This window comes from Ictalurus punctatus, chromosome 29 (assembly GCF_001660625.3).
Source record: "Ictalurus punctatus breed USDA103 chromosome 29, Coco_2.0, whole genome shotgun sequence".
Classification (NCBI taxonomy): Eukaryota; Metazoa; Chordata; class Actinopteri; order Siluriformes; family Ictaluridae; genus Ictalurus; species Ictalurus punctatus.
Window position 1 is genome coordinate 8,299,704 of NC_030444.2, and position 24,257 is coordinate 8,323,960.

At 39.3% G+C, this 24,257-nt stretch overlaps 3 protein-coding genes across 6 annotated transcripts in view; 2 read left to right on the forward strand and 1 right to left on the reverse strand.

The window, feature by feature from the left end:
* The window catches only part of slit1a (slit homolog 1a (Drosophila)), a 109,983-nt gene extending 104,490 nt beyond the window's left edge, over positions 1-5,493 (forward strand). For all 4 annotated transcript variants that reach the window (XM_017461709.3, XM_017461711.3, XM_053677641.1 and 1 more), the window contains 2 exons: positions 644-855; positions 2,241-5,493. In XM_017461709.3, coding sequence (XP_017317198.1) covers positions 644-855; positions 2,241-2,479 — 451 coding nt within the window. In that variant the 3' untranslated portion in view covers positions 2,480-5,493. The remainder of the gene's footprint in view (positions 1-643; positions 856-2,240) is intronic.
* A 2,491-nt stretch (positions 5,494-7,984) lies between these two features.
* si:ch211-63p21.8 (kelch-like protein 33) lies at positions 7,985-14,328 on the forward strand. Its single transcript, XM_017461103.3, has 4 exons — positions 7,985-8,843; positions 10,445-11,393; positions 12,322-12,492; positions 12,893-14,328. The coding sequence occupies exons 1-4, from the start codon at positions 8,087-8,089 to the stop codon at positions 13,431-13,433; spliced, it is 2,418 nt and encodes an 805-aa protein (XP_017316592.2). The 5' UTR covers positions 7,985-8,086; the 3' UTR covers positions 13,434-14,328.
* A 1,572-nt stretch (positions 14,329-15,900) lies between these two features.
* LOC108260553 (kelch-like protein 33) lies at positions 15,901-23,756 on the reverse strand. The gene is made up of 4 exons (XM_017460938.3): positions 22,665-23,756; positions 17,027-17,966; positions 16,773-16,943; positions 15,901-16,665 (listed from the first exon to the last, which is right to left on the reverse strand). Exons 1-4 carry the CDS (start codon positions 23,443-23,445, stop codon positions 16,146-16,148), a joined length of 2,412 nt encoding a protein of 803 aa, XP_017316427.1. The 5' UTR covers positions 23,446-23,756; the 3' UTR covers positions 15,901-16,145.
* Positions 23,757-24,257: the final 501 nt, after the last annotated feature.

Consider the following 24,257-nt stretch of genomic DNA (forward strand, 5'->3'; position numbering starts at 1 on the left):
CTTGCATTGGAGGATAATCTCACCTGGACACTGATCTGCTGCTGTAATCATAAAGACCTTCCTGTGCTTATTCTGGGACTATTCACAATATGCTCAGACTGAAAACATGCTTTCAATGCACTTAGTACTGTTTTACATCATAGTAGAGGTCCCTCTCAAGGTTTTTTCCTCATGTTGTCTTGGGGAGATTGTCCCTGACACTTGCAACTTGCACTGGTTTGCTTATTAGGGATCTAAATCTACATCCCCAAGCTGTTTTGTGACCATGTCTATTGTTAAAGGTGCTGTACAAATAAACTTGAATTAATTCTAATTGAATAGTTCCATAATCCCTAATCTCTATGCTCCTGGTCAGAAGATCAAGCTCCAGTACCTCTAAGCCAAGGCCTTTAACCCCTTCTGTTCTAGGGACATCTACCATGACCCTGCATTCTAACTCAGGCTTCATAACAAGAATTCTCTAGAATTGCACTGTACTGTATGTGTTTCCTGCCATTGCCAATAATTCCATGGTACATTAATAGCCACTTTTTTATCACCCAAATTCTATATCAATTGGACCCTAATGCACCGACCATTCTTACAGTTGCACATATTTCCTGAATCACTGTTGCTCACTGAAAACCTTTTCATCTTCCTGCAGGTGTGTGCATGGAAAATGCATCCCACTGGACATGCAGTCCTACCGCTGTGAATGCCAAGAAGGTTACCGCGGTGCTCTGTGTAACCAGCAGGGAGAACTCTTTAACCCGTGCAGAAGGTTACAGTGCAAACATGGCCGGTGCCAGATTTCAGACACGGGTGATGCGTACTGCCACTGCGAGAATGGATACACTGGGGAATTGTGTGATCAAGGTGAGAAATGAAACAAGTGCCAGAATGTTGGGGACATCATTAATCAAGAAAACTGAACCCAGTAATCCTGAACGTTGTTTCACATATTATTGTGTTACATACCGCAAAAAATTGAGAATAGTGCATATTAGTGTGCAAGTGCTATGCACTATTCCCTGTAGTCGCAGTAGTAACATCATATTCTATAATGACATGATTCCAAATGTCAGGGTGCCGTGGATGTGTCATAAACCATACACTATACACCAATGGTCACCAACCCTGTTCCTGGTGATCTACTTTCGTGCAGTTTTTATCTTCAACCAAAATCTAACACACCTGGTTTAGTTTATCAAGAACTTCTCAAGGCAATAATTAGATGGTCAGGTGGGCACAATTATGGTTGGAGCGAAAGTCTTCAGGAAGGTAGATCTCCAGGAAGGTAGATCTCCAGGAACAGGCTTGGTGACCACTACTATACACTATATAGTTGGCTATGTGTTAGGGAGTTAGGAAACCAAAATAATACTTCACTTCCAGAAGGAAAAGGTAAAAGAAAAAGGCAGTAAGGAGAACCTCAAATTCAATTTTGACGCCGGTGGATTGCTATTTACAAGATGACAAGCATGATGGCATTGGCGGCTGTGTTAATATTAAAGTTGAAGCTTTGGAAGCTGATCTAAGTGCATAGATGAGAAGGTGAGAGTGGTAGATAGACTACATCAGCTACATCAGTCTCTTTAAAAGGATAGTTCACCCAAAAATGAAAATTCTGTCATCAGTTACTCATCCTCATGTCGTTCCAAACCCATAAGGCTTTTGTTCATCTTCGGAACACAAATGAAGACATTTTAATGAAACCTGGGATATTTCTGTCCCTCCGTTTACAGTCCAAGTAACTAAAACTTTCAAGCTCCAAAAAGTTCATAAAGGCATTGTAAAAGTAATCCATGTGACTCCAGTGGTTTAATTCCAATTTTATGAAGCGATACAAATGGTTTTTATAAAAAATAAAAACTCGAATTAAGTCGTTATTCACAAAATATCTTCACTTCCGCGTAGATCTCCGACACGCGTTCACAAGAGAACCGCAATGCATAAGTGTTGTGTTGACATGAGACTGTAGAAAAAATTACTTCCGAAGATAAACAAAAGTGTTATGGGTTTAGAACGACATGAGGGTGAGTAAATGATGACAGATAGCCCAAAAATGAAAATTCTATTACTTTAAGTAGAGATGAAGTAATTGAATGTTATTGAAAATGACATATTAATTATAAAGATTGAGATGGAAGTTGTTCACGGTGGACTTTTCCTTTTAGGTTTAAAGCACATGCAGCATTAACACATAAATCTATGTTGTATCTATCTACATATCTGTTCTATTCTCATGTATATCTGTTTAGAGTCGGAGTGTCGTGGTGAACCGGTGCGGGACTTCTACCAGGTGCAGCGTGGCTATGCAATCTGCCAGACGACGCGCATGCTCTCGTGGGTGGAATGCAGTGGAGCATGCCAGCCAGGAGCCTGCTGTGCCAGCCAGAGGACCAAGCGCCGCAAATACACATTTGAGTGCAGCGATGGCACCTCATTCAGCGAAGAGGTGGAGAAGAGCATCAAGTGCGGCTGTGTGGGCTGCATGTAGTGCAGAGAAGGGAGGCAGAGAGAGAAAGAGAGAGAGAGAAAGAGAGATGTCACGAGTCAGAGAGTATACAGAAATATATAATAAAACTATATATTATGGACAACGACGTTTGTAAAATAGAGGACTTTTTTTCTCCCTCCGTGAACTCCCAAAGGATGTACGGCATAGGACAGAGCCAAAAAAAAACAAACAAACATAAAAACAAACAAAAAATATGTTGTATCTGTGAAACGTTGTCAGAAAAACAAACAAAAAAAAACGGTTGCTGAGAAGTCATGAGGTGTCGCACGATTTCCATTTGATTCCTTCTTTCCATCCATTCGCTAGGCCTCAGACAGCCTCAGAGCAACTAGCAGAGAGGTTAAGGCTTTCTCTTGTAGAGCACTAGAGGAGCAGTGGACGAAGAAACAAGGCTTTTTTTTTCTGCACAAGCAGCACAGGGGCTGTCCTCTTTGTAAATGAGTGTGTCAGTAACACCAATGACGTACAGTCCCACCACTGTCAATAACACTGAACTTTTCTATTAAGTACCTCTACATCTATACACACACCTACAGACATAATCTATATTATAGACGATGTATACTGACTAACCGACCATACCGGACCATGTCCAAGCAAGTACTGTACAGCATTAGCTATAATGCTACAGGCATGTTGGGCTTACAAGTGAGTAGCTTTAAGAAGCTAGCAAAATCATCCAGTGAGTGCAGGACAAGAGATAATATGTTAGAAAATGTCACAAGGGACATGTGTGTGTGCTCCTAACTTACAAGCTAAACAAAGCTAGCTGTTGTGCTTAGTCTCCCATTAACGGTATTGAGAGCACAAGCTTCTGGTGCCATTACCTTGTACATCAACTTACAGAGAGAGGGTTTACCAACATTCAGAAACTTCCACAGAATGTCTTGTGAAGCTTTGGGCCCTTGACCTCTTTATTTGTCCACGCTTTTACGTGGATGATAGTTTTCTTGTCTATTTTTTGTCAGTTTGTTACTTGCACTGTCATTTGTGTTGCAGTTTAAATGGAGCATATATTCAGATGATAGTGCTGAATTTTGAAGTTTTCATTTCTTTCTTTTTTTTCTATTTTATTTGATAAATTGTGGTGTCCACAACACATCACATGAGGACTGTAGTTATTATTCATAAGACCCCAGTATAGCCAGTTGCATTGCCTTTTTAGTTCATATCAATGAATTCTGGTAGGTGTGTTTAATAAAGAGCCCCTTTTCTCAGTTTTGCAGGATTATATTTGTCTCCCTCTGTGACACTGTATTTGCAGAGCTGAGTGGTGTTACCACCTTGCACACTATACACACCAGCCGATAGTGTCCCGTGGCACCGTTCACCCAGCATGCATTGCATTTCCCTTTCCCTCAATGTGAGCAGGAGGAATCTTATTTTCTCCTCTCGATGCCTGCAGTATTACTTGTGCAAATTTTTTGCATGTTTGAAAGACTTGCAATTTGATATCTAAGCATCATTATTACTCGTTTTTGTGTCATAATTTCAATGCTTTTTTTTGCATTGCTTTCTTTGACATTTTGTTTCCCGATGTAACCTAACTCATTTAGCCCTCTCTTTATACAGAAATGCCTAACAGATTCTAATATATATTTGTATTTCATTTTTTTGGTATAGTATTTTTATATGTTAAAGAGTTAATCTGTGTTTTTTCGGAGGTTACTATTGGATAAAGGCAGAATGATATTTGGCAGACTTCATTGGAATATAATTGTTTCAATTTTAACCCAACTACTCATAGCATGCTAAAAACTAAACTAGTATGTAATTGGCCAAAATTTATAAAGGAAACAAACAAAACAAAAACAAAACCCAATGGCCTCGTTCTAATAGGAGCCAGTATTAATTTAGGGGAAATTTTAATATTGTATATGTTGTCTTCCATGTGTATATTACATCTAATACAGTGTGCTTTTTTTTTTTCTTAATTTTATTTATTTTTATCTAAAGGCTTCCTGATCTAGAAGTGGCAGAATAATGTTACAGATTTTAAATAACAAAATTTCTTTCTTTTTTTCCCAAATGAAAATAAAAGTAAAAATCCAAAACTTTCTTTAAAATCTGTATGGTATTTATGATATCATTGTTAAAGCTAGAAAGGGCTGCCTAACACATTCCGGTTTTTCCCAAGCCAGAGAGTTGAGAGGCCTAAACACAACTGCGAGCAGAAAAGATTGTACCTCTAATTTTATTTTGTTTGTTAATTTTTTATTTTTTATATATTTTAACTGGTGTTATTACTTTCATTTCAGAAAAAAATGCCTACACAGAATGCATATATAGGGTTACTCCTCACTAATTGCTTGCTCTGTCAGCATCACCCAAGCATAGGTGCCAACATCATAGACTTTTTGATAGATATTTAAAAAGTCATACTCTTTAGTAAAGTGGTATCTTTTAGGAGTAACTTAATGTGTCTAATGTTCACTCTGCTATCTGAAAGTCATTCCTTTTTTTTTTTGTGAATGGCAACAAACTTCATCCTGTATTTTTCTGCTGCTGTGGATGCTAAAGCACTCATTTTTATAACCCCGTTCAAGCCTTGTCTTATAGTTCTTCTTCGTCACTGAACAGCACAGCTGTTAGATGGAGGTGAAATGTTAATCCATGAAGGTGTGTTGCATGGTTCCAATGCATTTTCCATGCTTACTGTCTCGCTCTCCAGTCATTTTACCCTCAAGACTTTAAGATCTCAAACTGTTCCTGTCATAAACCCTCTATTTTTCCTAAGCTATTCTCCTGAACATGTATTGTGAACAATGCAGTGTCTCTGTTGTATTGATTTTTTTTTTTTTAAGTGCTGCAAGAGCTCTTAAATGTTTGCTAACTATCAAATGTGCTTCTGTTGCTTTTTGTGCATCTCTGGGATTCGATGGTTAAAATTGATCATTGCAGTAAATCTGAATGTAAGTAGTGCCACCGACAAAATGTTTACTGAAAACTCCACCCTTTTCATTCATTAAAATGTGTGTGCTTTTATTATGTAATACCGTGTGTGCTGCTTCTTTTCAATATTACTGTAGGCATATAATAATGAGTCTTTCTTTATCACATATACCTATGCACAGTGAAATTCTTTTTTTCGCATTCCCCAGCATGTCAGGGTCAGAGCACAGGGTTAGCCATGATAGAGCACCTCTGGAGCAGGGAGGGTTAAGGGCCTTGCTCAAGAGCCCAACAGTGGCAGCTTAGCAGTGTTGGTGCTTGAACCCCCGACCTTCCGATCAGTAACCCAGGGCGTTAACCACCAAGCCGCCACTGCATCGTTTCATATGTATACTATGATGTCAATTTTGAGCAAAGCAACAAAACAAAACAGGCAACCTTACACATTAAATTATTTCTTGAGAACAGAAACCTCTTGTTACCTATTTTATTATGATGTTATGAAAAAAAATCAGTGTTTTAAGCTGAAGAATTTATAGATCAGAAAAAATGGTCAGAATTGTTTGTCTGAAAAAGTAAAATGGACCACAAAATTTAAGTGATTTTTTGATAAAGATAAAAAATACAACATAATGAGGTTCATATTTACAAAGGCTCAATCTAGAACCGTAAAGTGTTTTAAACTTTGCCACTCTTAAATCTGCCGTTCTTAAACTGGGGTTCACATGAAAATTCTCAAAAATTACATTTCTACTTTGTCATTCTTTATTTATTTTGTGAGTGTATTAAGTCTGATTTAGCCAAATCTAAAAGAGTGGTACGTGTGTCAATATAGTAGACATTATTAAGCATTATTAAAATATAATGTATGTCAATCGCAATTCACTGCCATTATGTGGCCTTAATGAGATTGCTATATTGATATTACAACTGCACCATGATTCATGTATGTACAGGCTAAGGATATGGAGAGGGGCCTGGGCGGTGTTCGGGTTGTGAAGTGGGGTGGGGGGTACTAGAACTATTTGTGATCGTACTAGTGTAGTATGTCAGCAGAGTGAAAAAATCTAAAAGAGCATCTATTCACTCTTAATTTTAATATGGCTTGTTTGAATGTGAATCCCAGAAACATTTTAAAAATAATAGCAAACAAACAGCGATTTTCATTATATTGATTTATTAAATAAATGAATAAAACAAAAGAGGAGATTGTGAGAATCTATTACAACCCATTTTTAAATCAAGTGGTCCCACATGGAGTCAGGACCCCTAGTTTGGGAACCCCTCTGCCTTAAAGCTTTTCTGTAATGTTCTATACCATATTATAACCACTTTAGCAGTTAAGAAGTAATTGTAAAAAGTATGGTACCAAAATACATTTCAGCTGCATTACAAGCAACACACTGTCAGACTCTGTGGTGAGGGGACAGACATAGTCCATAAGGTCAAAATCACGGCAAATATGATCAAAAGCAACTACAAACTGACCTAGAAGGACAATGAAAACTGAAATTAAGAGGTTTAGAATAATAGTATGTACAGTGCACAGATACGCCCAAAAAACAAACGAGTTTTTATACAGCAATGCCCTGATTTACTAAGATTCCAAATAACAAGTTCTGATTATTATTATTAATTCCAGACTCAGTTAGCTGGTGTGTTGGGCGTGATTTACAAAGAAGAACCGCATGAATGGTCTCGTGGAAAGCAAGAGGACGAAACAGTATATAAAGTCAATGGCCACTAATTAAAGGCAAACAGTCAACAAACTGTTCAAACTTATGCTATGAACATAAATCAAAATAAAAGAGCATAGATATGAGTGTGTATGTTCTGTTTATGAGGAAGCCTTTTCAAGGGCTGTTTTAAATGCAGGTGCAACAGACATGGGAGCCTGTGGAGAATAATTAATATGAAACTTTACCACAGTAATAAGTCATTTTCACATCAAGAGAATTTCTAATTATTTTACTAAGGCATGATTTAGATAAACTCTGTCATCATTAAGGCTTAGTAAATGGTTATATTTTGTCTTTAAGTGGTGTAAAGGGGCTTCTGCAAATTTAACACCTGCCTTTCAGTCATATTAATTTGCATATGTAATTGCCATTTTCAACTGAATTTTAGTTACTTATAGTTATAGGTAGTTGCGCATGCATAATTGTATATGTTGTGCATGCATAATTAATCACTTTGCAGTGACACCACCCTGTATTTTGTATATTTAGGTAGAACCTATCCAAATTCTATATTCATTAAGGGAAACATGCAAAATAAATAAATAAATAAATCACACATCCTCTGTAGACCCTGTTTGTATCATGACAGCATGACCCTGTCAGCTTACATGTTTTTGCTGGTGTTATCAATTTGTCAAGAAGACACAAGGGAGAGAAAGTTTTATGATTGTGGGTCACTTTTAATATTACTGAAGAATGATCTAATCTTGTCAGAAAATGTTCTTGGTAGTGGACTTGGTAGTGGCCCCTACTGTCTCCCACTTGCTAAGACTGCAAAGGCTCAACAAGGTCTAAGGACATTCAATCTACTGAAGCAAAATCTAAAATTAGAATGCTGTTTACCTCAGGAATTAATCATGGTGGCACTGTATAAACAGATTGCTGAAAACAGAGAGGAAAACTAACAATACAGACCTGCATTTGCTCACTGTCGTGCAACAGTTCATCAACAAGCATGGAGTTCACAAGGCGCTATCTGCCTATGGAATGGGAGGAGCGGTGGAGAAGAGAGAAAGAGCAAAGGAAAAAGGCGATGGAGGAAGGAGGGGAAGAGTTTGAAAGGGAGAGCAGGAGGTTGACATGGATTAGGACCTACAATGACAGCAGAATGGGGATGAAGGAAAGGGATGACATAAAAAATGAGAGAACAATTCAGGAGATGATGAACAAGTGGAATGACGAACAAGAAACACAGAAGTACACTAAAGACACGTACCCAACTGAGATCCTCCAAGCAATGGAGGAGCTGAGGTGTTGCTCTGTCCTTACTGACCTGACTCTTAGTGTTGAACATGGACTTACTGTCCATGCCCACTCTTTGGTCCTGGCTGCTGTAAGTTCCCTCATCCATCAGATGCTCCAACAGCGGAATGGAAAGAACAAGAGCGAGATATTATTAAGTGTTGGTCCAGAAGTATCTGATTTGGGGTTATCTGCAGTGTTGGAATTTGCCTACTCTGGAAGCATAGCTGGTCTGAACAGCCAATCTTTAGCTCAGATTCAGTCTGCTGCCCTCTATCTGGGAGTTCCCAGAGTTCAGGAACTGTGCCGAGAAGAAGAGGAGAGGGAGAGAAAGAAAAATGCTGAGAAGAATATGAGAAAAATCGTTGGTGAAGAGCACAGACAGGACAATCTTCAGTCCATCAGGCACCTGTGGGAAGAGAGAGTGGGCTGTGATGTGGAGCTGGAGGCTGAAGGAAGAATATTTCATGGTAAAGATATGCCACACTATTAATCATATGCTATAGATTGGTTCAATTTATATTCATTAGAGGTGTTGAACCAGGTACATCAAGAACATTAATGTATCGGAAAAATGGTAGCTGAAGGGGATAAAAGCACACCTCAGGGGTTCCAAATGCATTTGAAGTAACAGGCCACATTATAACTAGTTCCAAGTTAGGTGCAAAGAACAACAAAATAAATAAATATCAGTTTATTAGACCTCTAACACACATATAATTCCTCTTAAATGTGTTAATTTCTCACTTTATCTGAATTGTATATGCTCAGTGCACAAATGGATTGAACATAAGTACAGTCTGGTCCGAAAGCAAATCCAATTCTTTTGTTTTTGCTATATACCAAAGACATTTGGGTTTGAGATCAAAATATGAATATGAAACAATAGATCAGAATGTCAGCTTCAATTTCCTGAAGACATATCTAGATTTCATCTAGATATGTTATACAACTTAGACACCTTTACTGGCAGACCATCCAATCTTTCAGTGAGCAAAAGTAAATTAAAGTAAATAACATTTAATATTTGGTTGCATATCCCTTGGGTGCAATAACTGCATCAAGACTGTGACCCACTGACATCACCAAACTGTTGCATTCTTTTTTTGTGATGCTTTTCATTTCTCAAGTGATCAAAAATATTGGAACATGTGACATAGACCAGGAAATATCAAAAAATTAAAGCTGAAATTCAGATCTAATGTCTCGTATTCATCTTTTAATCTCAAACCCAAATGTCTTCGGTGTACAGCAAAAACAAAAGAATTATCCTCGCCCTTCCAATATTTTTGGAGGTGACTGTATATCTTCCACACAACTGATGTGCAGATTGCAGTTCATTACCAAAAATGAATTGTCAATGAAAAATACAAAAAACTTGAAAATTGTGATTGCATAAGTGTTTGCTCTTGTTGCTGTGAAAGCCCCAAATGAGTTATTTTGGAAAGAGACATGGTTGCAGAGTCAAATTATTAGCTTAGCTAATGAAGAATTACATTTTATTAACACTTTTTGTCAGTAGCTGAGTTCACTTCAATTTATTGTATTTTGCCACCTAGTGGAATAACAGAGATTAGCTCTTTTTAATATTTAAATTTGGTTATGGTCCACAAGACATACCGTATATTTGATACCCCTGACATACACTCTTAAAATGTAATGTGAACGTAATGATCTAGAACCCTTGTTTGGTTTGTCCCTTTGGGGTAGTTTGAAGGTCAGTAGTAGCTCAGAGATTAGGCTGTTGGGCTACTGCTCATATGGTCATGAGTTCAAATCCTGCTACTGCTGGGCTTTTAACTCTCAACTGCTCCACTGTATTAATAAGATAAATGTACATTGCTCTTTATATGGGAATCTGCCAAATGCTGTAAAGGATATAATGCAACACTACAACAGAGTGTTTTGCTATCAGGGCAGGTTTCAAGTCTAACCCAACTAGGAAGCTGCCATTTTTAAAAGAATACCAAAACAAAAAAACAAAAAAACAAAAAAAAAGAAAAACTCTAAGTATAGCATACAGGATACTGCTATTACAATGACCTTGATTTACTTTTTTTCCCATTTCTAGCACATAGGGTCATCCTGAGTGCCACCAGTGACTACTTCCGTGCAATGTTCAGCAGCGGTATGAAGGAGACCCACCAGAACTCAGTTTCCCTGCTGTTGATGGGGGCACCTGAGCTAGAAGCCCTTCTTCACTGCTGCTACAGTGGAGATATTTTTCTTGATTGGGGCTGCATTTTCGAGCTCACCTCCACTGCTCTTCAGTTCCAATTCCAACCTGCTCTCTCACTCTGCCTCAACTACCTGAAACAGCAAATGGATGTCCACAGCTGTCTGGATGTGGCTTCCTTTGCTGAGGCTTATATGCTTAGTGACTTGTTTGAAACAGCTGAAGACTTCATCCTCGTGCACTTCCAGGAAGTTATGGCTACCCCAAAGTTCCTGGAGCTGCCAGCTGAAAAGCTGTTGGACCTTCTGAGACATGATGCCTTGTGCGTTCCATCTGAGCTGGCCGTTTTCCGAGCGGTGGTGGCATGGATCGAAGCAGATCCATCCCAAAGGTTGTCTCAAGCCCAGGAAGTAATGGCAGGAGTGCGCTTTCCACTAATGACCTTCCGTGAGTTTCGTGAGGTCCGAGCTGTTAACCTGCAGATGGAGTGTAGTGTTGATGATGATGTGTATCTGTATGGCACAGCACTGAAAGAATTTGGATTCGGAGACTCCAGATCAGTAGTTCAGCATCGAATACGTTACCCCAAAGATGTTATTGTAGTGGTTGGAGGAGATCAACTAAATCCAGACGAAGGTCAACGGCTTCCAAGCAAGCAGCTATGGTTTGCTAACGCCCTGCGTAGTGGTACAGGATTGGTCAAGGATATAGAGTGGAGGATTTTGGGTGAAATGCCAGAGCGGGCCAGGTTCAGGCATGGAATCAGTATACTCAACAAAAAGCTCTATGTGGCAGGAGGCTGCTATTACTATTCTAAGGCAGACACAATGAAATCTGCATACAGGTATTATATAGTTAAAATATGATTATAATCTTATGTTTCTTATCATGACTTCCAAAACTTACAGATTTACCAAAAAAAAAAATGTTCATAGACTATTTTTTACACAAATAGTGCATGTTTTTTTTTCCATTTGTCACACCATTTATTTTTCATATAATTAACAATTAATTTTTTTATATTAATTTTTCCACATGTAGTTAAATTTTTCAGATGTAATTTTCCCACTAGTAATTATTTTGTCACACGCAACTTTCTCACATGATTAATTAATTTTTGCACATTTTTCACATGTATGGTATGTGGTTACATTTTTCAGATCTGATAAAAAAAAAAAAGTCACATGATTCATTACTGTATTTTCACTTTTTTTTTTTTGGCCAAAATGATTAATATATTTTCATGTGATTTTTCAAATGATTCATTAACTTTATAATTTGTGGTAAATTTTTGATTTGACATGTTTTTGACATGATTGATTTGGGTGTCACAGTGGCTTAGTGGTTAGCATGTTTGTCTCACACCTCCAGGGTTGGGTGTTCAATTCCTGCCTCTCTGCCCTGTGTCTGTGGAGTTGGTCATGTTCTCCCTGTCCTTCTGGGGTGTCCTCCCCCAGTCCAAAGACATGCTTTGTAGGCTGATTGGCATTTCCAAATTGTCCATAGTGTGTGATTGTGCCCTGTGACGGGTTGGCACCCTGTCCATGATTGATGAGCAATGTCAGAAAATCACATTAAATATTAATGTGTTTTCACATGTGGTCAGTAACACAAACTGATCATCACATGTGATTTTTCTGCAATGCACTCTTTTGTTTTGTATTTGTTTCTGTTCTGTCCTAATCTCCTTTTCTCTTACGTTATGCACACACATCCACCCACACACTCACACCCACACACACACACATACACACACACACACACTGGCACAGGTATGACCCTTTAAATAACTCATGGGAAAGACTGTCAGATATGCAGGAGCACAGGAGTAACTTTACCATGGTGGTGAGGGGGGACAGTCTGTATGCTGTTGGAGGAGACAGGGACATCAGCACTAATTTGGACAGTGTGGAAAAATACTGTGTAGAAACGAACACATGGAGGTAAGAGACTGTAAGAAGCTTTGCTTAACATATGTAAGAGTACACAAGTTCCACTTTTAAACATAATAAAATCATCATGGCAACCAACTGACAGCAAGAGCAATGTGCTATGTTACAAAAGTATAGGTGCATATGTTACATAAGTATAGAATATGCAATATGTCCTGCCATTCCATATATGCAGCTCACATATATGGTATATGTAAAACCACCAATGTTTAAAATATGCTTACACTGAATGAACTGAATGAAGCAACACTAGTGGCTACAGGCTAAACTTGTTAAATTTAGGAATCAAGACTTGATTTGAAGAAAAATGATTTAAACGGATAATTGTGTAGGTAATATGTTGCTAAATTGTATATAGTGAACAACAAATAGCTTCTCTGTTTCATTTTAGCTCCACACATTCACTGGACCAGCCTCTGAGTGGCCATGCAGCTGTTGTCTGGGAAGGAGAGATTTTTATCTCAGGGGGTTTTAATTTAAAGTACCAGTGCCTGGTGTCCACATTCTGCTATCATCCGGAACAAGGTACAACATATCTTGCAGACATGGCCCACGACCGAGCTCAGCACTGCATGGAAAGCTTGGCCAAGCGCTTCTACGTAGCTGGAGGAGTGTGTAACTTGCGAGAGTTCTACACTGATCAGTTATCCTGTGAAAGCTATGACCCTATAAGTGATGCGTGGACCGCATTTACACCTCTTCCTCTCTGCCATGTTGGAGCTGCCTCAGCTGTCCTGGAGGGCATGTTGTATGTGCTGGGTGGTTATTCTCAAGAAGATTACAGTGAGGCTAGATTGGTGCATCGCTATGACCCTGGAACTCAGAGATGGGAGAATATGGGCAAGATGGCCGGCCCTGTCACAGACATTCGGGCTTGTTTACTCAATTTACCTGCTCATCTGAGAAGGTCAGAGGGACAGAAAGATCTGTAAAATCCATATTCCATCCCATTGATTTTAAAGCAATACAGTTTTTACATTTATTGTGAATTACAGACCATACACTAATCAGCCATAATATTAAATACAATAATATGGTTTCCCCCTTGTGCTGCCAAAACAGCTCTGACCCATGGAGGCATGGACTCCACAAGACCTCTGAAGGTGTGCGGTGGTATCTGGCACCAAGACTTTAGAAGCAGATCCGTTAAGTCCTTTAATCAATGTTATTCACTTCACCTGTCAGTGGTTTTAATATTATGGCTCATATATTTTCTTTTTGTAAGCTATCATTAATATAAAAGAACAGCTTCCCCAGCACATGGAAGTTGGATTGAAGGTGTGACATGTTACAGAGACTAAAATGAGCTTAAGATAAGTATAAAAATAAAAATAAAAACATTTCATTAAATGCACTGAAGCATGCGCATGAATAATGTTGGAAATATTTTTGTATGGTCTCACTTTTAAAATGTGATAATTTTGTGATTTTTGAGCTTTGAACATGAAACTGAAAAAACATTAAGTGGAATTGGAAAAAAGCATGACACATTTTGCATTATTGATAATAAACACTGTACTGCAATTCAATAGAATTAAATTATATTTGACTTACAGTATATTGTAGACTCAACGAAGAACGTTTCCCTATATCATAGAATGTTGCATTGTAAAGTGTATTTTAATTTATTAAATTCTTTTTTTTATCACCATATTTTTAGTCCAGTATGATGTTCATGTTAACTGTATTAAATGTTCCGAACATAAGACAGTACAATCAGTGGAACTGCTGTAAAACTGCCTGATATAACTGTTCTGTAAATCTATTATATGAACTGAGTTATGAATTGCTTAATGAGTTAAAATGCAAATAAATGTTGTAAATGTCTTTTTTTTTTTTTTTATAATTGTTGGCCTTGCTTGTTAAACTTTTATGCTGATATCTAATATTCAGAAGCTGCAGACCAACAGAAGATGAACACTAAATACAAATTAATCCCAGTTTTTCCTGCTTCAACACACCTGATCTAAGATCTAGGCTTAGCACAACAAATTTTGGTGTAGTACATAATTACATAAAAACAAAGACATTAGAGTAAAAAGAATTCACACAATATGCTGTATAATATTGCACATGGTATTCTTATATTATGAATGATTGCTTATTTAATCTATTATATTGCAGTATAGTACAGAGATACTTAAACCTGTGTGTAACTAGAAATTTATACTTTACTCTTATTCAGTTTACTTATGATATTTATCCTTTGACCATTCCTTACTCATTACAAAACCAAAGCTCATAACCAATAAGATCATTGGTAGTCATAACAGACTACCAATTCAGTTAATCATGTTTCTGTGCATTTTAACTTCATTTATTAACTTTATTTATATCACATGCCTTAATATTTAGGACACAGTATTTGAATAAATCAGTATTTGAAATAGATCTAAACATTTAATCGAAACTGCCAGTGGCATTCTTAAAATGAGAAAAACAGCACTGTGCTGTTCATTGCTGAGGCGTATCAGTTGCGCTGACTCATTCAGTCCTGTACACCATATGTTTTCCTATATTTCTGGCCCTTGAATTACAACATTACAACATTTTACTTAATATTGTTCTCTTTACAATAAATTTGTAATGCAAATGATGTAATTTTATTGACATCAGTAACTGTAATCAAATTATAGAAATTTAAAATGTAATGAGTTACATTGCTGTGTTATCAAAAAACAAGTCATTAGAATACAGTAACGTGTTACTTTGTAACATGTTACACCCAACTCATGACATCATTGTCATTATATTTTAAAAAATGCAACAAACATTTTCTGTGGTTAAAAAAATGTTTCCAGAAATAGTAATGGGAATAATAAGAAAGTTTCACAGGTGGTTTGATCTTGAACTTAGGTGACTGTTTGGTGTAGAGTTTTGCATGTTCTCCCTGTCTTCATGTGGCTTTCCGCTGGGTTCTGTGGTTTCCGCTCACTGTCCAAAAACATGACAGTAGGTAGACTGGCTATACTAAATTGCAAATGAATGTCCCATCCAGAATGTATTTCAACCACATACCCAATGTTCCCAGCATAGACTCGAGATCCACTACAACCCTAAACAGGATTAAGCAGTTACTGAAGATGAAAAAAGAAAAAAGAAAAAGAATTAAGTTTTACTGGTTTTCCATGTACCGGTGCTCAACGAAGACTTGTGTGATATATTAAGGCTCAGCTAATAAGACACGAAAGGTTCAAACATGTTCAGTGGCCTACACTGAACACTGTGTATGCTCTGTACACAGGGGTGCCAGCATCCCACACCAGTCCACAATATGTGACAAACAGCTTAGTCACTCAACATCACAACACAGTATTTGTGTAAATGAACCACAATTAGTCACCATACATCTTCAGAACTCTTAAAATATGCAGTTAGAAGACCAAAAGAGGCGTGTCATGAAGTATATAACTTTATTGTGAAAAGAAAATATGAAAGCAGTTGTTGTCTGACTAAAGCACTGTTAAAATTTTTTTATATTTTGTGGTGTTTAACATATTTAATTATATAAAGTGTTTTTACAGGTATGGTAATGCATATTACATTAAAGAAATTAATCTCAAGTGTGTGATTGGAGATTATATGACAGTTTACAATTAGCTTTATTTCTAACAAAATTTTAGAGCTGGATAAACCAAAAGTCTTTATTGTCTAAGGTGATGAGGTAAAGCCAGTACACAAGCAGCAATATATGTGTTAGAGCCAGGGGTTCCACACAAGTTCTCCCAGTGCTGTGTTGCAGGATCAAACCTATGGACCACTTTTGTGTCGCTGTAATCTTCATGGCAATAGCCACCAATGATATAAATCTTTCCTTCCAACACCGCAGATGCTGCACTGACATGAGGCAAAGACATGGGCATAATGGTATACCAGTAACCATTAATTGGATCAAAGAACTCACAGGCTAACTGGTCAAATAACTGTCCATCCACACCTGAGACTCCACCAGCTACGTATATGCAGTCTTTCAAGCTCTCCATGCAGTGCAGAGCCCGGCTCTGGGACATATCTACAAGGTCTGTGGTGCCTTTCTCTGGGTGGTAGAGCAGCATGGATGCCAGGCACTGGTATCTACTGTCAAAGCCTCCTGAGATGAAAATCTCTCCATTCAATACACTGGCAGCATGACCACTTAAGGACTGATCCAAAGGGTGAACAAAGCTGGAGAAGTTAACAAAAAAAACTTGAGTTATAGTAAAGTGTCTGCTGTCAAAATTCTTGATAAAATCACAAATTGAGTTCACTGTTTCAGTGTTCATTATGCTTACCTCCAATAATCTGTAATAGGACTGTAGACCTCTACACTTCCTATGCTGACCTCTGAATCATTGTCTCCACCTATGGCAAACATTTTTCCATCCAAAACTACAAGAGCAAAGTTGCACCTTCTCTCATTCATGTCAGCCAACTTTTGCCAACTGTTTTGGATTGGATTATACCTGTAGAAGAGGGTAAATATCATAAATGGACCGGAAACTTTAAAAGATCTAGCCGCAATTTGAGTATAGTCTTGGTACTTTACCTATAGGTGCATTTCATAGTGTCCTCCTTTCCGTAATAATGTCGACCACCAACTACATATAGTTCCCCGCTTATTACTCCAACACTATGACAGAATCTTGGTTTCTCTGGTAATTCGCCCAGTTTTCTCCATTCAACTCTTTTCATTCGGCCAACATAGTTACGGAAGGAGTTGCTGAACCATATTTCCCTACAGGGCATGCGTTTATCAAGGTTTTCAGTGATCCTTTCACCACCAACTAGGACCAAAGTTTCTTTAGGAAGGTAGGTCCTAAAGCCTAAATGGGAATTAAAGGTACTGGTACAGAATTCTTCAAACAGGGACTCATAAAGGTCCCTATTGCTGACTTGTGGCCATGACATTATAACCTTCACTTCTCTGAATTCTGTAAAGGTCATGAGAGGAAATAGGACAGCTCTCATTAGATCATTGGCTTCTTTCACCCTAGTCTTTGGATCAGCTTCAATCCAAGATACGACTGCTCTGAACACAGACAGCTCTGATGTTACACAGAGGCAGTTGCTACTCAGATATTTCTTCAGCTTCTCCACTGGCAGGTCCTGAAACTTCAGAGTGGCTGCTACATCCTCAAAATGCCTAAGCATAAAGTCTTCCGCCATTTCTTGCAAGTCACCCATTTCATAAGCCTCGGCAAAAGCAACTACATCCAGACATCTGTGAGCATCCATTTCCTGCTGCATGAAATTGAGGCAAAGTGACAGAGCCGGTTGGAATTGGAACTGAAGAGCAGTGGAGGTGAGCTTGAAAATGCAGCCCCAATCAAGAAACAGATGTCCGCTGTAGCAGCAGTGAAGAAGGGATTCTAGTTCAGGTGCCCCCATCAACAGCAGGGACACTGAGGTCTGGTGGGTTTCCTTCATACCGCTGCTGAACATTGCACGAAAGTAGTCACTGCTGGCACTCAGAATGACCCTGTGTGCTGTAAATGACCAAAAAAAAACACACACAAAAAATCTGTTTGGTCTTGATTGGTTTCGCTGAAATGTTCACGTGTAATTTTCAGTACTCTTCACTATAACGTCCACAAATAAGCATCTATTACTATACTGTATGTACTACTGCTTTCATAATGATTTCATATCAGGAAATAATGAAGCATATGCATTAACACTCACTTAGTCAAATATACAGTACTGTGAAAAAGTATCCTGATTTCTTCTGTTTTTGTGTACATCTCATACTGAATTCTTTCAGAAATTTAACCAAAATCTAACATAAAACAAAAGCAACCTGAGTAAACACAAAATACAGTTTTTAAATGATAGTTATTTATTGAAGCAAAAGATGTATCCAATACCAACTGGGCCTGTGTGAAAATTTATTTGTCCCTGTAGTTACTAATTATCCAAATCTATGAAACTGCATTCATAATGGGGTTCACATGGACTAGATACAACCAGGCCTGATTACTGCAAACCCTGTTCGATCAAATCAACACTTAAATAGAACTTTTTCAACAGCATGAAGTAGGTTAAAAGGTCTTACCCAGAAACACACTATGCCAAAGTTGGATTAAATTCCAGAAATTATGAGGAAGAAGGGTTGGGGGTCTGAGAAGGGTTACAAAGCTATTTCAAAGGCTCTGGAACTTCAAAGGACCACAGTGAGAGCCATTATCCCCAAATGGAAAAACTTGGCACATTAGTGAACCTTCCCAGAAGTGGCTGACCTTCCAAAATTCCTCCAAGAGCACTGCAACGAATCCAGGAAGACACAAAGAGCCAAGGACAACATCAAAGGAACTACAGGACTCTCTTGCATCAGTAGTCACTGTTTATGAGTTCACTATCAGAAAGACACTTGGCAAAATGGCATCCATGGAAGAGTGGTGAGGCAAAAACCACTGCTTACCCAGAAGAACATTAAGGGTCATCTGAATTTTGCTAAAACAGACCTTGATGATCCTCAAACCTTTTGGGAGAATGTTCTGTGGATTGATGGTCAAAAGTGGAACTGTTTGTCAGAGAGAGGTCCTGTTACATCTGGCATAAACTAAACACAAAATGGGGATGCTTTGCTGCTTCAGGGCCTGGGCAACTTGCAATAATTGAGGGAAACATGAACGGGGCAATTTGTCACAGCACTGTAAATAATCACTGGTGGAAAAAGTACAAAACACATATACTTGAGTAGTAATACTGTAGTAATAATTGAATTTAACTATCTACAATTGGGGGGCATGGTGGCTTAGTGGTTTGCGTGTTTGGCTCACACCTCCAGGGTTCAGCTCCCACCACAGCCCTGCATGTGCAGAGCTTGCATGTTGTTCCCGTGCTTTGGGGGTTTCCTCCGGGTACTCTGGTTTCCTCCCGCAGTCTAAAGACATGCATTGTAGGCATGTCCAAAATTTTCCATAGTGTATGAATGTGTGTGTGATTGTGCCCTGTGATGGAGTGGCACCCCGTCCAGGGTGTACCCCGCCTTGTGCCCCATGCCCCCTGGGATATGCACCAGGTTACCCACAACATAGTAAAGATAGGTACAGAAAAATGGATGGATGCCTACAATTAACACAAGAAATTAAAAAGTTCTGTACCTCAGAAATGCATTTTTAAACAATTCTGTAAACTAATCAAGTGCTAAAGTAAACACCACCTCCATTATCAACAGTATGCAATGAGGTGGTGCAGGATGCAAATGCAGTTAAGCTCTTTATTAAGAGGCAGGCAGACAAATCCAAAATGTGTATCACAAGTATCATCGTAGTGAAAACAAGCAAAAGGTCAGGCAAACAGTAAACAGGATAGACTAGGCAAAACCAGAATCAATAAACAGGAGGACAACAACAGGATCAAAAAGCATGAAACAAGAAATGAGGTTTAAAAGCTTAGTACGGGTCTGGCGGAAATCACAGAAACACACAATACTTGAACGAAGCACTGAACCAAGACACATGAGGGGTTTAAATAATTAACATAATCAAAGGTAAAACATAAACTACTGCGAATAATGATGTCATGTGAGGGAGGCAACTAATAACATAACAAGGGCAGAGACAGGACAGAAACCAAAACAAAACACGTGTCAAAAGTAAACAGTGTCACTGACAACCCGGAAGTACATGCTGTTATGCTTCGGGCAGTTCATGCATGCTGAATGCTTGGGCACACAGTGCAAGAGGAAAGGCACCGGGTTCCCCCCAAGGGCGCTTCTGCCGTGGTGGTCTGGAAGCAGACTGTGGGTCAGCGACAAATTTGCTGGGGTCAGATGGCTGGGCTAGGACATGATTGCTAGGGTTCTTCTTAGGCAGAAACCAGGCTTCAGAGGCTGCATCTCCGGACTCTGACGTGAGCATGTTGTGGGAAGCTGTGACTGCAGTCTCTGGTGTGAGCATGCCGTGGGAAGCTGTGACGGTAGCCTCTGGTGTGAGGAGGACATGCAAGGCCATCCCATTGGCCTCAGGTGTGAGCAGAGCTTGGTGGGCTGTCTTGTCGGCCTTAAGCATGTACAGCGCTTGGTTGGCCATCTCGTTGGCCTCTGACTGGAACTGAACCTGGGAGATCTTGTTGTCGGCCTCAGGCATGAGCTACACTTGGTAGGCCAAGTAGTCAGCCTCAGGTGTGAGCAGTGTGCTTGGCCGTCTCGTTGGCCTCCGACTGGAACATGGCTTGGTAGGCCGTCTTGTTGGCCTCCGACTGGAACATGACTTGGTTTGCCATTCCGTTTCAATCTAGCAGGAACACGGCTGGATAGACCACTTCATAGGTCTCACACTGGGGTTCAGGAAATGAGCCCGCCACGTTGACCTCAGCCTGGAGCTCGGCAGGGGTGATAACCTTGTTGGTCTGAGCATGGAACTCTGCGGACGAGGTCACCACGTTGACATCCAGCTGGAACTTGGCAGAGGAGACCACCTTGTGGGTCTCAGGCCAGAGCTCTGGAGATGAGGTTGCCACGTTAACCTCTGGCTGGAGCTCTACAGAAGAGACCACCTCGTGGGTCTCTGGCTGGAGTTCTGTAGTTGAGGTTGCCATGTTGACCTCTGGTTGGAGCTCCTCCCACCTCGTGGATCTCTGGCTGGTGTTGGGCTGCGGAGGTCACCCTGTCAGCATCCTCATCTCCATCCCTCTTCTCCTTGTAGAAGATGCTGAATGGTCGACTGAGTTTGTCTGACAGGCTGGCCATCCCCCCAAAAATTTCCAGGTTGAATTTAAAGTCTGCTTTATCATAAATCGCCCTCATTAGGCGAACTTAGGCCAAGGTTACCTGTGGTGATTAAGAGCTGAGTGAGAGAGCCAGGACAGCGGGAATATGAGCCATTGTCTCTCTTCAGTTTTGGGGTTGATAAGCTCTCAAAATAGATTTGGCTTTGAAGAAAGAATACTTTCTAGAGGTCCTCAGAGCCATTGAAGGTGTCTGGTGGATACATGAAGGTCCACTGTGGGAAGTGAACAGAATCAAACACTGGCATGGTGATCCTGGTGTAGCTCCCCTCTTGCTTCCCTGCTGCATCCATAGTATAGGCGAAGTATTCTGTCAGGTATGCAAGGAGGTGATGCAGGATGCAAATGCAGTTAAGAGCTTTATTAAGAGGCAGACAGACAAATCCAAAATATGTATCACAATCTTAGTCAAAACAAGCAAAAGGTCAGGCAAATGGCAAACAGGATAGACTAGGCCAATCCAGAATCAATAAACAGGAGGATGAAAACAGGATCAAAAACCATGAAATGAGAAATGAGGTTTAAAGGTTTAGTACAGGTCTGGTGGAAAACACAGAAACACACAATACTTCACATCAAACCAAGACAAATGCAGGATTTAACAAATTAATGTAATCAAAGGTAAAACATAAACAGCTGTGAATAATGATGGCACGTGAGGGAGACAACCAATAACAGAACAAGTGTGGAGACAGGACAGAAACCAAAACAAAACACGTGTCAAAAGTAAACACTGAGTCACTGACAACATGAAAGTGCGCGCTGTTGCGCTTCGGGCAGTTCATGCATGCTTCGACACACAGCGCGAGGGGAAATCATTGGCAGATATATAGTACGTGATATATTATAAATTAAATATGCATATTGTTTCAAATTCCACCTGTGTTATGAAACACAAGTTTATAATGCTGTGGATCTTACTGTGTGCTTGAACTGATCAACTTCCTGCAAGATCATCAACCATTTTTATAACCTCATACCAATACAGCTGGCTGGTTTGAGTTGGTTTGTTATATTTTACATATTGTTGATCTCTTAGGGTTTTCCTGTACAAGAGTTTATACAAAATAATGTGTCAAATAAAAAAAACATCCAGCAAGCACCTTGTTGATGAGAGAGGTCAGAGGAGAATGCTTCAAGCTGACAGGAAGGCGATGGCAACTCATATAAGCACACTTTACAACCATGGTGAGCAGAAAAGCATCTCAGAATGTACATCACATCAATGGACTACAACAGCAGAAGACGACATAGGGTTCTGCTCCAGTCAGCTAAGAACAGGGCTTGCAGTTGAAGAAACATTGCCTGGTCTTTGTCCAATCTTCAACTGTTCAATTTCAAAGCATATACTGTATATAATATGTTTATTTGTAGACATTATAGTAATTTTCTTTACTATAGATCTACCATACTACCATAAATCTCCAAATAAAATTTTTTTTATTTCTCCATACCACAAAATATTCTTCCATCAGCCTCCACCTCCACATCACAGCCCACTCTTTCATCCCACAGCTGCCTGATGGACTGCAAGCTGACCATCTTCTGTTCTTCAGCAGTGATTCTACTATTTTTCTCCTCCATCTTCTTATCACCATCATTCTTTCCCTCTCTTTCCTCTTCTTCTTTGCAGAGCTTCAAAACCCTGGGAACTCCCAGATAGAGAGCTGCAACCTGAATTTCAGCTAAAGATCCTCTGTTCAAATCAGAAATGGTTCCAGTGTACGTGAACTCCAACACTGTAGATATGCCCAAATCAGATACTTCTGGACCAACACATAAAAATCTATCTCTCTCATTCTTTTCATTCACTTGTTGGAGCATCTCCTGGACAAGGGAGCTCATGGCAGCCAGAACCAAAGAGTGAGCATGGAAATGAACACCACTTTGAGTTCTTAGGGTGAGATCAGTGAGGAAAGACATTCGTTTCATTTCTTCCAAAGCTTGAAAAACTCTGTTTGGGTAGGCTGGGTAGTAGTATAGCTTTTCTGGATATTCTTCATATTCCTCACTGGTTTCACTGTCAGTAGCATCTTCATCATTATCATTATCAAAGGATGTCTTGTCAAACTGTCGCTTGTCGTCATCATCATCATCATCATCATCACTAGTAGGAAAAAGCACATTATGACTGTCACTATTTTCCATTTGCTTCTCACTTCCCTGTAATAGCTTCAACTGTCTTGCCACCTTGTTGTCTTCTTCAGGGTTTTTGTCTTCCATGGTGTCATTCATGTCTGTTCAGCCGCTTTCTTGTTTTTTTTTTGTTTTGGTTTTTTTTTTGCTTATGTCTCTTTTCCCTTCCTTGTCTTCTCTCTCTGTTTTCAAGGATGCTGGTAAGTCACATAAAGGACAAAGCTGAGACAAAGCCATGACTAGCCTTCACCTCTTTTTGGAACTCATTTTCTCCTCATTCTGTATTCCTCCAGTTAAAACTGTTGTATAACCGATACCTGTCAAGTACTTGGTAAAAAATTAACCCACTCCAGTCAGTATGTTCACAGTGTTTCTGTTCTCTTCTGCCTACTTTTCTAATACTACACAAGTCTGTGTGACTGGAGCTCTTATGTAGCCCCTCACACACCAAGCAGTATGCTATTTTTACCTTATCTCAGAGGAGTCTTCATATTATAGCCAGCTTTTGAGCTACATTGTAAAGTCATCTTAAGTCATCGGATGTGTTTTACTTTTTCATTTGCTGCTGATCAACACGAGATTTAACATCATGGTGATTTATGCACAAATTGAGCCCTGAACACTCATCAGCCCCATTTTCCTTAGTCATTTCCTTAGTAGTGCTCCAGACATTACTAATAATACTTAATGTTGCTAAAGCTTTAGCAGTTCCCTAGTCTCCACTCAAAACTTTCATACTTTGAGGATGAACTTTGAAACTGGTTGCAGCTCAGTGTAAATGCTGTTTACTGTAACAGTAACTGCTTCCTCATCTTGACCTTGGCTGTATAAGAAAGTTTGGGCACAAGGCTGAGGGAGCATGTGACAGCCTGAGGGATTAAATCAGAGGCATAAAATTCTTACTTAGGCTG

Excerpts from the sequence above, each read along its gene's own strand:
- LOC108260553 (XM_017460938.3), bottom strand. The coding sequence starts at position 23,445 with ATGAATGACACCATGGAAGACAAAAACCCTGAAGAAGACAACAAGGTG. Across the intron at positions 17,967-22,664 it reads TGATGGAAGAATATTTTGTG|CACACAGGGTCATTCTGAGT; the intron begins GTATGGAGAAAT and ends GGTCATTTACAG. Across the intron at positions 16,944-17,026 it reads ACTATGAAATGCACCTATAG|GTATAATCCAATCCAAAACA; the intron begins GTAAAGTACCAA and ends CCTCTTCTACAG.
- si:ch211-63p21.8 (XM_017461103.3), top strand. The coding sequence starts at position 8,087 with ATGGAGTTCACAAGGCGCTATCTGCCTATGGAATGGGAGGAGCGGTGG. Across the intron at positions 8,844-10,444 it reads TGAAGGAAGAATATTTCATG|CACATAGGGTCATCCTGAGT; the intron begins GTAAAGATATGC and ends TCCCATTTCTAG. Across the intron at positions 12,493-12,892 it reads GTAGAAACGAACACATGGAG|CTCCACACATTCACTGGACC; the intron begins GTAAGAGACTGT and ends GTTTCATTTTAG.